This window comes from Gobius niger, assembly GCF_951799975.1.
Source record: "Gobius niger genome assembly, chromosome: 5".
Classification (NCBI taxonomy): Eukaryota; Metazoa; Chordata; class Actinopteri; order Gobiiformes; family Gobiidae; genus Gobius; species Gobius niger.
The window spans coordinates 33,811,779-33,826,222 of record NC_136856.1 but is presented as its reverse complement, the minus strand read 5'-3'; the positions used below and the strand labels follow the sequence as shown (position 1 = coordinate 33,826,222).

At 41.1% G+C, this 14,444-nt stretch overlaps 1 protein-coding gene across 1 annotated transcript in view; it reads right to left on the bottom strand.

Annotated features, from left to right (window-relative positions):
• Nucleotides 1–2,066: 2,066 nt before the first annotated feature.
• Nucleotides 2,067–14,444, bottom strand: part of cplx1 (complexin 1) — a 69,226-nt gene continuing 56,848 nt past the window's right edge. The window contains exons 3-4 of the mRNA XM_079557321.1: nucleotides 6,158–6,333; nucleotides 2,067–2,390 (exon numbers count right to left, since the gene is read on the bottom strand). Of these exons, the coding sequence (XP_079413447.1) occupies nucleotides 2,196–2,390; nucleotides 6,158–6,333 (371 nt within the window). The 3' untranslated portion in view covers nucleotides 2,067–2,195. The remainder of the gene's footprint in view (nucleotides 2,391–6,157; nucleotides 6,334–14,444) is intronic.

The following is a 14,444-nucleotide window of genomic DNA, read 5'->3' as shown; positions in this document are numbered from 1 at the left end:
ATGCGGGACCATGTACCACAAACATGGAGGGTAACTGCGCGGGCTTGTTCTTTTTTAGCCTCACTAAAGATTAAATGTAAACATAGCGTACACAGAGTTGATGATGAAGCCGTCCAAACAGAAGTGCACAGGCAGCACAGCACCTCACACCGACACAGTGAAGCATGATGAAGATTGTCTGTTATTGCTGATATACGAACTCCATCCCGTTCATTTCCACTACACAATGACCTCTTTTCAATTCACGCTTTGGATGAAGGTGGTACAAAAGTAACGAAGGCTAATGGAAATGGGCTGGCCATCAGTGGTGGAATTCTCTACTTCAGGGGCTGTTTGCACAGTTTCAAGTCTCAGCAGCCTCATGTTCACTGGATAGACGAGGACTGACGGAAAACGGTCTTCTCACATTCATGTTAAGTCAAATAAAATCTTACTTTTACTTAAGAATGCACCAGAGCAGCAAACTTCCAAATGTTTTCAGGAAGTTGAAACAGGGCTAAACAGTCTTGCTCTGTTTAGTCACGGCATATGTAAAAGTGTGTTTTGGAACACAGCGCCGTTTGCTGGACAAAGCACTGCAGTTTCCCCAAATATGGTTATGCTGACACCACCTGGAGACTATTGCCATGTAAACAGCCCCTTATATTGACTGCTGAAATGACTAGTTTACTTCAGTATAAATGAACGTGTCACATCAAGATACTGGTAAAATGACAAAAGTGTGTTTTGTTTTTTTTACGATGGGGACCTCCTGTACATCTTGGAGCTTACACACACCCCTCTCAAAATACTATTGACATCAATCCAGTACAAGGTATAGTACTTCCTCTTGAGATGTTGTGAAGTTGACGTAAAGGTATTCATTATAACACGGACCAAGTAAACATGCCACATTTGCACTGAAGTAAATCAGCGAAGCGCTCTTTCTTTCCACCACTGCTGCTTATGAGGTACAGTTGATGAGTGTCCAATGGAAAAATAACTTTATTTTTTGTGACCGAGTAGGTTCTGGACAGACCAGCGATTACACGGAAGAACATTCGCGTTTGCTTTTGAAGGTAAAGTGGACATATCATGCATAATTGACTTGCTTTTGGACACCTCATCGCTGACATTTTTATCATCTAAAGACATTTTTTGTCATTTAGAGCGGATATAAGTAACCATTTTTGGCCAACGGCATTCTTAGATATGAGTCATGGTTTTTAGGGTTTGAACATGAAAAAAACCCCAACAAAAAACAATCAAGGACATGCAAATCGGAGCGCGTCCCTACTACAAAAATAAACTACCAAATTAAGCCGCATGAATAAAGCAACATACTCTGCCAGGTATGTTTTTGATGAGGAAAAGATGGCATTGTAAAATGCTCATAAAATAAATCTTTGCACGATATGTCCCCTTTGAAAGAAATGTAAATCAGCAGTTATTGCTACCAATAATATCTACGTCTGGCCATAGACAAGTGTACACACACGTCACAGGAGTTGTCTGCATGCGTCGACACGAGTGGACTCCCAACAAAGCCGCCAGTGGCAGTCACGGTAAACATCAATGGAAACGTCAGACGCCGACAGAAGAGCCATGTACAGCGCATCGACCAAACAGAACCGGCAACAACAGAACAGCAATATTCATCAAATTCTGATATGATTTGGATCGTTTTATCAAGTTAAAAATATGGCTTATAATCTTACTAATATTGTAATACAACATATTTTACCCATATACAGAAAAGAAGAACCTTTAGTTATTTACAAACTCAAAAGTGTGAGTGCTCGTTTTGGGGAGCCGAAGGGGTTGGTCTGGGCGTGGACCCTCGGCCTGAGAGTATAGGGCTGCACGATATATCGCCAGGTGTTTGTTATCGCAAGAAGCCACAAAAAATGACTGAGGTCTTCCAACTGACTGAGATTTACACATTTTTTTGCTAACACATTCTAAAACAAGAGACATGATGAGTTAAAAATGTGCAAAAGTTTTCAGTTTTAGTCTTGTTTTGGTCCCGGGTTAGTGTTTGTCAGGTCTTTGTTTTGACTCAATTTGGTTTACGATAAACGTGTATATCGTGCAGCCCTATCCGAGAGTGCTCCGGAGCGCCCCTCCCCCGCAGCCCGGCAGAAAACAGTGACGGTCGGGGGGAGGAGGGTACAGCAGGTGGGATGGCGGTTGTTTGTCGGCCACACGTAGCACATTTACTTTTTACTGAACATGTCCATGAGCGGGGTGGGGATGAACTTCATGACGGTGTCCACGATGCTGTCCTCCTCCTCCTCGTCCCCGCAGCCGGCCGGGACAGCCTTCTTGGGGCGGGTTAGGCTGCCCTCCGAGGCCTGCTCCATGGCAGCCGCCGCCTCTGCCTCCTTCTCCTCCCTCTTCTTGATGCCGTACTGCGACACACACACAGAGCAGATGAAACCAACAAGTCCACTGAGTTTTTCTACAGTTTTCCAGTCCATCATGTCAGTTTTTTCCTCTTAAAACTACGCCTAATGACACTGCCAACTTTGGCTGGTATATGTGTTCTTCAGCGAGTCCCAAGAGCAGAACTACACACTGTGAAGCTGCATTTTCAGTATTTGCTTACTTCTGGTTTAGATCTCAGGGACAGATCTCCTGCTGGTGCCCAGAGATGGGAGTAAACACGGCTGAATTTCAAAGGACAAATTTTATCTTTCTTTCTTTTATCTTTTTTTCTAAACTCAACATGGGTAGCTCATAGGGATGATTTATTCAGGACATTCCTGTTTAGTAGCTGCTTCAGAGATCCCAAAAATAAAACGGTTTGTCTCTATCTTATAATTTCAAAATTATGAGCAAAAGTCTTCAACATAAAGTATATAAAAGCCTCCGAGGTGTACAAACTTGCCATCAATTTTCACTGCAATGTTTCTCAGCTCCCCTGAGGCCTAGGAAGTTTTGGGAGGGCTCAGTTTAAGACTCCCAGTCAGCTCAAACGTCTATCACTTTCGGTTCAAGAGATATCGGCATTAAATTAACCATATATATATATACTTCTACTTGAATGAATAGTATTTATTAAACCTAAATCTTGGGTAGATTTGCTATTGCCACTTGCTATGTGCTCAATGTGGTACTTTTTAAGTATTGATACAGGTTTAAAAGTATCAGTACTAATTTGCATATGTAAAAAGAAGGCGTGGCAGCAAATATAAACACAAGCACGATTTACTTCATTGTTCTGCGACAAAACACTCCACAGCGAGCGTTGAACTGAGCCGTCAATATTATTCTAGTTTGGCTTCAGTTTGTCATTTAAGTGTTTATGTATTTAATTTCGCATTTACATTATTTAATCAACCAGTTAAAGTAAAATCATTTTAATGTACATAAGAATATAAAATAAGCAGTTTTACAAAGGAATATTGATTGAAATGCATTCACCCATATGCAACGACCAGCAAATGTAAGTGCATATGTGCTAAAAGAATGTTAGCAACTTGTAGAGTTCTCTGGAGTCTACTTTGTTGGTTAGCAGTTGGTTTGTGGCAGATTGTTGTTTTTGAGACTTGACCGTGATTGGCTAAAACAAGGTGTGCTTGAGCCAATCAGCAGTGAGTGTAGTTGGCTGTGCATATGACACTGAAAGTACTTTATCTGCACTCTTTGCATTTAATTTGAATTGATAATGATTATCTATCTTTCATTGATTTTTTGTTGCTATACCTTTACTTTGTGTATGAAGTGTGCCTTCAACAACCAAATACGGTCCTTGGGTTTAAAGGTTTGCCCACCTGTGCTAACCACAACCTCCCTCTTTATGCTGTACTGCAACACCCAGAGTGCAAAGTAAAATGACACCAACACAGGTTTCTTACAGAGACAGCCTTATCTCAGACAGCACCCCGGGCAAGTTTCTTTTTATTTGACAGAACAGATGTTGTTTCCTGTAATCTGATTTTAGGAGATCATTTACTATTTCTAGCAGCCTCTAGTGCAATAAAAATACAGAGTTTTCCTTCTCTCCATGATTCAAGACGCAATATTCTGCTTATAGTGTATGATATTACAGCCATTTGTAACCTGCCCTCAGTTTGACTGTGCTGGAACAGTGGCTCCCGGGAAAACCACACCAGCAAAACTTTTGTTTTTTTTTACATTACCTTTGTCATAAATCAAGCTTTGTGGATTTAGAATTAGCAGAACGATTCACAACAGTGCAGAGTTATTGCCAAAGAAGATTCAGGCGTCAGTGTTGGCAAAACTGTTATTGTAGCAATAAGCTCATGAGCTCATGAGCTCATTTCCATTCATTAAAAGGATAACATAGCTTTAAATATACCGTTATTGTCATATATCTCTTATATCGTGATAGCAATTTTTAGCCATATTGCCCTGCCCTACAACCACTAGCTGGTTAGCCATAGCTAATCTGGCTGTGCACCCAAAATGTACTAACTATCAGGCATGGGTGGTATCAATGGGCTAGGTGGGCTCATTTTTTGAAAAAGAAGAAATTGTGTTTCTAATTTTTTATAGTTTTTATTTTATATCATAACTAATTGCTGAATGTCATTAATATGTATAATCCCTGTAATTTTATGGATCTGACACCATTTTTGCCACAAAGAATAGAAAACGAGCTAGTTATCATTAGTCGCACATGGTCCCTTCACTTATACAATCATTGGGACCTGATTGGGACTGGGTTGCAGAGCCAATCACGCACAGCACACTGAAATCTGCACCGAGGCTCCTCATTGGTCAGATTCACTCGCACGCGGCTTCTCAAAACACTGGAGAAGTTAGCGAAGACCAGTGCATTACACGGATATTCTTTGGGTTTTTTGGCGACTCTTTGCAACTTTACTTTTTGCTGGCGACAGAAGATGAAGTGTGAAAGCTGCCGTGGAGTTTGTGAAGTTTCAAAGGGGTTAAACAGACGTGCAACTGCAGTCCACGTGTTTCCTGTACATGTCTGTGTGCTGCACTGTTGTTAACTTTAGCAGAATATAAACTCCTTTATGCTCTCATATCCAGAGGTGTGTAGTACTCAATTACATTTACGTGGGGTCATGTATTTAAGTAACTTTTTGAATACATTGTTCTTCTTAGAGTAGTTTTCATCATACAGTAAAATTATAATGAAGTTTCTGTACTCATTTTGATAGATACAATTGATAGATAGATAAAATTGACTAAAAGATAAAATGCTCAAATTTCTGCTCTCTGGAACAGACAATAAAGTTATATTATGAAATAAATAGATGTAGCTTGTCTTGTACATCTTGTTTTTTAGAATTATTTTGTTTTTTTCTGTATTTTCATGCTGTTTTAGATGAATTTTCTTTGTAAACATCACGATTTCCACATATAAATAAGACTTGTACACTCAAACAGTTACTCCCAGTACTCAAGTAACATTTTCCTTAAGTACTTTTTTTACTTGAGTAATTGTTTGGGTATTTTGGCTACTCCACCCACTTCTCCTCATATCATTGTGCTTCGGCTTAATTCATTTTGAGGTAATTATTCTGCTGTTTAAATGAAGTTCTGAAGCAGTTTGATCACAGTTTATTGAACATTTTTGCCTTGTGTCGGTCGCTCTCAGTCTGAATGAGAGTTGTCTGTCGCATAAGTTCTGTGAGTATTTGCTGATATGTGGTTAAATGCTTCTTTTAAGTCTGACAAGCAGCAGTAACAGCGTTAAGTATAACTGATACATGCTGGGGCCTTTTATCAAAATGACCCAAAAGCCACTGAAGATTTTTGTAACAAGAAGCAGAAAAAAATATGAATCTATGGTTATTTTAAGGCTCTTTTTTGGAGTGTACATTTTTTGACATTAGGGTCTTGAAAGGGTGCAAAATAAAGGGCCGCACGAGGACTGCAAACTATTGATGCCGACTTTGAGGGGTAAATATACCATAATGCAATGCTAGAGCGTGAGAACAGCTGCTTCTAAGTATAGCTTCATCTTGTAAATTTGGACACACAAATCTGTTCAACAAAGCAAATCTTGGTACACTTCCTCTGAGACTCCGGTGCAGCAAGTCCCAAACAAACAAGATACTAACAGAAGCAAATAAAGTCAAAAGCACATTTTCTGAAGGTGTGTAAGTGTATTGTTTCTCCGGTTTTCAGGATTGTTTTTGTGGACCGCTACAGTTTAGATCCTGTTAGAGGGTGGCGGTACCTTATCGCGGATGCCCTGGCGGACGCTCTCTCTCTCGGCCTCCATTTTGGCGTACTTGGCCTTCCGCTCCTCCTCCTGCTGCCTCAGGGCCTCCTGCCGCTCCTCTTCTTTCTTGGCAGCGTCGGGGTCCTTCTCCTCCTCGCCTCCCAGCATCTTCCCCATGTCTTTGGTCGCCCCTGGAACAGAAGGACAACAGGGAGTCAGCATATTCGCTGTTTCCTCCGTTAGAACGCTGAGCGGCTGAATTAGTTGCAATGCTTTAGGAAGTGAGAAAAGGTCAGAGCTGTAACTTTGCCCTTTTGTTGTTTCTGTACAGTTGTGTATCAGTGGCTGGGCTCTGGCTGGTCAAACACTAAAGTAAAGACTGGTTCTGAAAGCTTGATGATGATGTGGTTATTAAGACAAGCTTTACTCTTTCAGGCAGCAATGAGTGTTTTTGTGTAGATTCAGTCACTGGTTCTTTTTATCATTCTGTAACGCCATTACTCACGCAGTTACTTTTAGCAACTCTGTAATGCCATCACTGTTGTTAAGGAGGCGGGATTGACTTGATCCAATTTATTTTTAACTTTGGTCTATCCACTCACAGATGCTTTATACATGCTTTTCAGTCATGTGACTTTTGTTTTTATGGTGGCCATTTTGAATACCGAAGTAGAATTATGCAGTACTACAACATGTAACAATATCTCTACTCAGGATGAAAATGAAAGACAACTGACTGAAAGTGGCATTTTTATGTACTCGTAGTCATTGCTCAAGAAGATGACAGTAAAAACACGGCCCCAGAGACGCACGTGTATGTGAAGAAACCAGTGAATCAGTGTTTAAGACGTTAGCATGCTACTGGTTAGCATTTAGCTTCAACAGTTCAGCTCTGATCTCTCCAAGATAAAGCCCCAAACCACAATCCAAACATCTAACCTTGGATACAACATGTGACAGAGGTCAGAGCTGAGCTGTTATTGTTTTATTTCCTCAGTGTTCATAGATGTGAGCCACACATGTGTTTATTGTGTTGAAGCCACTGACAGTTGCTAACCGGTAGCATGCTAACTTCTTGAGCAGCTTAAACACTGACAGACTGAGGCTCTGCTGACATGACTAACTGTAAAAATCACAGAGAAAGGTTTTCTGTTTCCTCTTTGATGAGTTTATTTAGTCCAGGGATAGGCAAGTTTGCGTTGAGTTGGGCCGATTTTCATCATCGCCAAAACACCAAGGGCCGAACCTCAACATTGTAGCCTAAAGTAAACAACTTTTTCTGCAAATGCCAAAGTTTTACATCCCACACAGGTTTTTATTGAACGAGCAGTGGATATGCCTCTAAATCTGAAATTCCATGCAGTTTCAGAGGGAAAATATTGGAAAAAAAAGTTTCCTATAGACCCGCGACCCACTGAAAAAGGTTCTGTGACCCACTTCTGGGTCCCGACCCACCAGTTGAGAATCACTGTTTTGTGTTACATACTGTAGGACCAAGTGGGATATTCTACCAGGGCATTTTTAAAATACTGACACTATTTCTTTCATTTTCAGAGTACTTTAAAAGGAATTTGATCTCTTATTTGCATAATAATGTTTCTCAAAGTTGAGGGCCAGAGGTTCTGTGCTGGAGGGCTAGTTTTGGCCCGCGGGCCTGACGTTGCTTACCCCTGATTTAGTCTGAGGAGTGAAGCAGATCTTTAGTAAATCCTGCTTTAGCTCGACAGACAGAGCTGCTATGTCTGTGCCACATTTGCTGGTTATATCACACATGCGCTCTTTGGGGCCGTGTTTCAACTGTTATCTTCTTGAGCAATGATTACAAGTACATAAAAATGCCAATTGATGAGGTGATGATAATTAAAATACCAAGCAGTAATGAAATTATGTATCTTGGGATAGTTTAAACTCTTAATTTAAAAAGAAGGAACGATTATAAATTGCCCCGAATTATGTTGTTGGCTAGTAGGAAAGCAATAACCAGAAGATGAAGTGATATGGTGCCTCCATAATATGGAAAAGCTATCAGCGTCCATTAGATTTAACAATTTAATTTAACAATATTTGGAAAGGATGGCTTAAGTATATTAGGCAACATAGAAGTGATTTTGTTTAGGGACTTGGTGTGATGTCTGAATGTTTATGAATACCTTTTTAATATACCCGGTAGAAAGATGAGGAAAGAACTTTCACTATGCAACGAATGTCATTGAGAGTAACACACCCTGGTTTTAAGCTACAATTTTATTGTATTCATTTTATTTGGTTTGTTTCTTCTTATGTTCAAAATTTAGTGTCTTATAGGGGCATTCAAGGAAACCCCGTTGTGACCGACCGTCTTAAAGGCTTTGGTTGCCCTGGTTTTCTGTAAAATTCACATTGTGAAAAAGACAATAAAATATTAATTAAAATAAAATAAAAAACATTATTCTTGATGGATTTTCTTATGAATGAGAAATGGCGAATAGAGAAACCGACATTGTGATCATATCGATTTCAATTGGTTTTACAATTTCTTTTACAGGAGACATGTCATGACGGCAAACTGGCAATTCATCTCCTTTAACTGTTCCTGGATATTTGTGTGTCATGGATGAAACACAAACGTGTCCTCCACAAATTCAAGAGATGAAACGTAGCACATCATTACTGAGGTAAAAATAATGATGCAGGATGTGTCCACTCTCCATTCATTTAATGGCACACCCAAACCGAAGTCACGTCTGCTGCAGAGTGGAGGTCAATTCAAAGTCATTAACGAGACAAAAGGGAAATAAAAGCTACACAGAAATGAAAACAACAAACGAAGAACAACTAAACTTTCAATGACACTTTGAAAGAGCCTCATATCATGTAAATTCACTGCCAAAGGAACAGGTCTGTGCTTGGTCCACGAGGGAGAGGCTCTTTGAAGCAGAGAATATGATGAAATATGTTTGAATAAAATGATCATGGCTGGACTGCCAGACAAAAAAAAACACCTTGGACTTTTTAGGCGAGACCGGCCCTCTACCCCAAACTCACCTACCAAAAAATAGCTCAGTATCGATGATTCAGACAAGTTGTGAAGCATTTATCTCAAACCGGAGTTAAATAATAAAAATAAGAAAACCCATAATTTGCAGTAGCGGAGGCCATTAGAAAGACAATAAGCCCAATAAGCTAAAAAGACACAGGGCTCGATCACTGAATGTCATTTCTAACAACACTCACGCAAGCTGTTGGAACATTTGTGAAATTCCAAAACAATCTTAAAATGGGAGCTCCGCTATGGAGGTTCCACCCTGGACCGCTGCTCAAAGACATAAATAAACTTCACAAAACCAACCAAACTGTCCCAGAGGTGTAGAGTGAGAATAGAAGTCCCACAATCACTGGAAATGCCATCAATGGAAACTATAAGCTAACTATTCCCAAACTGCAGCGTCGTGCAAAGCTGGCATGACCTTGCAACCGTCGATACTAAAAGTCGACTAATTTCATTATAGATTTGTCAAAAGACTGAAACTAAAACAAAATGAGTTCTTTGTTTAAAGAATGATTGTGTCGTGTTTTCTTCTTAAAAATAATTTAATTTAATATATCAAATTGAAACTTGTGCTGTATGTTACTGATAAAAATACGAGGGAAAAAATCTATAGCACGTTTTTGGTCATTTTATGTTTTCATATAAATATGGTCAAAATTGCAGACATTTTCAGCGATGGATGCTAAATAATGGATTGAGCCACATTTAAATGTAAATTGTTCTGTACTGATACAATATGAACAAAGACTCTTTCAGGGGATATTTTGGATCTAGTTTAGAAGAAGAAGAAGAAGATCTTTATTTATATAGCGCCTTTCACAGACATAGAGTCACAAAGCGCTTTACATGAGACAATTGTACATTCACTCCGTACTCGGTGGTGGTAACTACGTTTGTAGCTTCAGTTTCCCCTGGGGGAGACTGTCAGAGGCGCTTTCGCGACTACACACGTCTGCGCCAACGGACCCTCTGACCACCACCATACATTCACTCACACATCATTCATCCTGGCCTATTGTGCAGTTTAGTTTTTAATGAGCTATTTACAAGAGAAAAAAATATGTGAAAAAAACTCAAATTGTGCCCTGTTTTACTTTTTTGTTCAAAGCTCAAAAAATAAATATTAAAGCAACACTAAGTAACTTGTTTACCTTAAAGGGACTATACAGAGTTTAAAAATGGATGCATGTTCCAGCAATGTCCTCTGGCAGGGGTCTCTAACAGGCGGCCCACGGGCGAAATCCGGCCCGCGAGATGATTCAATCCGGTCCCTGACTTGTAGAGCACAAATCCCTGAGTATGTAAACTAAAAGTAAGTCTCTAGCCGATTCCTGTGCGTAGTTATGAATGTTTAAGGAAATAATCGGTGTGCTCATTCCAGCCACTAGGGGGCAAGAGGGGGCTGTTCACCACAACTGCCTCTAAAATCCTGCACTGTCACTCAAAAAGGTGTAAAATCAGGTCCGAAGTGCCGTCATGCGCGAGCTTAATATAGAAGCTGCAGTTACGCCTAAGACCTGAGGTGGCAGTAGTGTGTGTAAAATGACCAACTTGCATCTAGCCCCTTTAATAAATCCTTTCCGGAGCCACCAATACACACAAATGGAATCACAAAGAAGAAGCTAACAGGCTAACTGGCAAAGCTAATTGCGGGCTAGCACCACTTAATCAGTATTTACAGCCAGGTTTGAGTGAATAAAATGATCTCTATTGTGTAATTGGATGTACAATATCCCTCAGTCCCTTTGTCTTTTCTGTCAGCGTAGTATTTACTCTCACAGACATTTAATGAGTAAAAAACTGTAACATGCTACGACACCTGCAGTGACACTTATAGCCTCTAGGGGCATGGTTTACTCGGTACTGCTTAAAAAAAACAAATCTCTCAGACAAAAACTTCAAAGTTGGAAAGTTTGGAGTCCGTAGGAGCTGTGGATGTTTCGTAACGTGTGCACATGTGTTACTCTGACATGAAAGCTGAGCTAATGGAGAAAACTCGCAAAAAAAAAAAATCTCCACATTGACCTCTGCCATGACCACTGTCTCGCCTTGAAAAAGCCATGAACACTATCGCTACATGGGATTGACAAAGAGCTACAGAGCAAACCATTAGCGCCGGCAGCACGAGGAGGCGAGAGAGTTAGAGAGCGTCAGAGTGTCAGAGAGGACCAGGAGCCCGAGGCTAAAAATGGACGGCGTCATGTTCGCTGTTGTTAGCGGGTCTGGGAGGTGCTAAACCTCATCCCAGGCGCTTCACACTCCACTGAAACACCCCCAGTGCGGGCGGAAGGTCCCGGCGTGATGAAGACAACAAGGCGACATCATTAAACGAGGTGGGGATGTCGTCCTGTGATGACCAGTGATCCCCAAACCACTAGGAAGGCCAGGCAATGCGGGTGAATAGGGGGGAAAAAAAAGAATAATTAATTTCAAACTTTTGATACTCACTAGATTTCTTTCATTCAATGTTTTCACTTGAAAGTATTTGTACAATTTGACGTCAGAGGCAGAATAATTGTAATATTGTGTCCGTTTATTTTGTGACATATTAGATACGAAGCCTTTTTCAGAGAGCCATTAAAGTGATAGTCTGGAAAGTCTAAATGTATTTAAAAATCTTATAAAATGTGCAAAATCAGCTACCTGGTCTTGCATTTTGATGTAAAGTAAGTAATAATATATACAGGCCCATATATACAGGATCTCAGCTACTAATCGGAGTCTAGTATCCTCCCGCGTTGACCAATGAGACGAGCTATTCCTGTGAACCAGCCTGTCAGGTCCAATCAGGAGGGAGGGGGAGGAGCTTGATCGTTTACTTTTGAAAACTCTGTTCCTGCTCTCCTCATTTTGCAAACTAAGAAGGGCTTTCTGGTTAAAGAGGGGAGGAATTGGATTGTTTGCTTACCATTTTCACTCCAGCTTTCCTCACTTTGCAAACTTACAGACTATCACTTTAACACCTTAGTGTTAATGTAAAAAAAAAGGTAGACCAAACTCTCCCTTTACAATGTTTATTTTATGACTTTTGACAACAGACTCCAACATGTTTCCCCGCTCCATTCACAAATACTGACATGTTTGATATCCACATGGCACACGGAATAGATACAGACGGCATCTCGTCATCGAAGGGGGCGTGGCCTCGCCAAGGGGGAAAATATAATTTTTTAGGAAACCCAATTTTTCACTCTTTTTAGACATTTTCTGGTGGAATATGAACTTATTTATCACATACAATTAAAGTCAAGTGTAAATCGGGCCCATATGGATATTTTCTCACAGCAGATTGTTCTGTAGAAGTGAAAAAACGGCAGTTGTAGCTAGTGCTAGCTAACCGTTAACATTAGCCCGATGCTAACATGAAGCATCAAGTTAGCATTCTCCGTTTTTTATGTATTTATGGGCTGTTGAACCACTTTGCTCCTCTCCCTGTCTTTGTATCTTTATTTAGTAGAAAACTAAATTCATAATTCAGCATTTGTTGAAGTAGTTTTTGAATAATTAGAGAAAGTTTCGATTTTTTCAAAATTGTTTTCCCCCTAACTGTTTTCAAACATGACCATATATGGGCATTTTCCAGAGATGCTGTCTGTATCTATCCCCCCCGACAAGACTCTGTAAGCCAAATATTGTCATTTCCTCTGTGGAAGACAAGTGCAGCTATTCAGATTGCGACCATCCCAATCATGTGAACCCCAATGTTTTTTCCCCCTCTTGCCGAGCAGGACGAGTGCTGCTCTGGGGGCGCCCATCACTTCTTTTCAGTTGCTAGATTTTCACGGCTGCATTCTCTGCTCACAGCTCCGTCCCATGTGCTGGCCGCCGGTGTCGGAGCAGCGCCCCCTCCTCTCACTTCACATCCCCTTCAGCGACTCACGGCGGCGGAATGAACATGCCGAGTCCTGCCCCGACCACAGCCGTCCACAGCCAGTGTGCTCCGGAGGGGTCTGGGCCTGCACTGCCGAGTCCTGCCCCACACACACAACACACATACTCACACACACATACTCTCACACACACACACACAGCCGTTCCAGCCAGTGACCTCCGGAGGGGCCCTGACCATCTGCGCGCTCAGACTGTTTAATGGAAGAGGGCGGGGAGCGTACGCCACAGATACACAGGCTCATCATCTGTGGATACAACAAAAAACGGAATATTGTGTACTCAACATAAGGAGTTTGGGGAAATCGTCTCATCTGCTACCGATTTAGCGTTCCTCCGTAAATGTAAACGGGACATTGCAGCTTCACATGCCATTTTTCTCCAAGCTACATCTCCACTCCACACGCCGACTTTTCCAAATAGAGTTTTGCCAAAATCTGTCATACTGTCGACCAAAAAGTATATCCAACTCTTCTCCACGGATGAAATCCACTCGAACGGTTCACATCCCCAATCTCTGTCCACATCGCAGCCATCATCTGCGTGGGTAATGAGCAGTGTGATAGCGGGGGCTCACAGCCATGGCAGAGGTTCAGGCGCGTTCGCGGGCCAAGGCCATTGTGGACAGTGTGATGGGGCCGCCCAGTGCTATCTCTACTCCACAGCTGCGCAGGACCATTGGCTCAGCACATCCATTATTATCCACAGACCATCACAGGAACTATTTCACCACCACCACCACCACAGAGGCCCATGTATGAAACCAAATGTCCATTTAACCAATCACAGCCTGCTACCTTTGCCTTAACGCCAGTTTATGTCCAACTCAGTGCTTTTTGAAATGATATTTACGGCCTTAAAGGGACTATGCGGAGTTTAAAAATGTTAAAATTATGTATTTTCCTCCCCCTACATGTTTCAGCCATGTCCTAATGTGTAGAATGAGCCCAGAGCTGTTCATCACAGCTGCCTCTAAAATCATGAACTGTCACTCAAAAAGGTGTTAATTCGGGTCTGAAGTGCCGTCATGCACGAGCTTTATATAGAAGGTGCAGTTACGCCTATGACCTGAGGTGGCAGTAGTGAGTATACAATGGCAAACTTGCATCTAGCCCCTTTAAAGTGCATATGGCTGTAATGCTTTTGAAAATATGACTTATTTAGACTGATAATAACATCTAGTGTATGTAATAATTATAATTTTATTTCAGTGGAAGCACAAATTTAATGTTGGGAAGAAAAGTTATTTTTATTTGAATTAAGCCACTGACAGGAAGTGACATAGAGGTAAAGTTCCATCGCAGTTTGACTCATTTTCCATAGATACAGACGGCATTGTGTCATAGAAGGGGGCGTGGCCTCACCGAACAGAATCTTTTGGGAAAC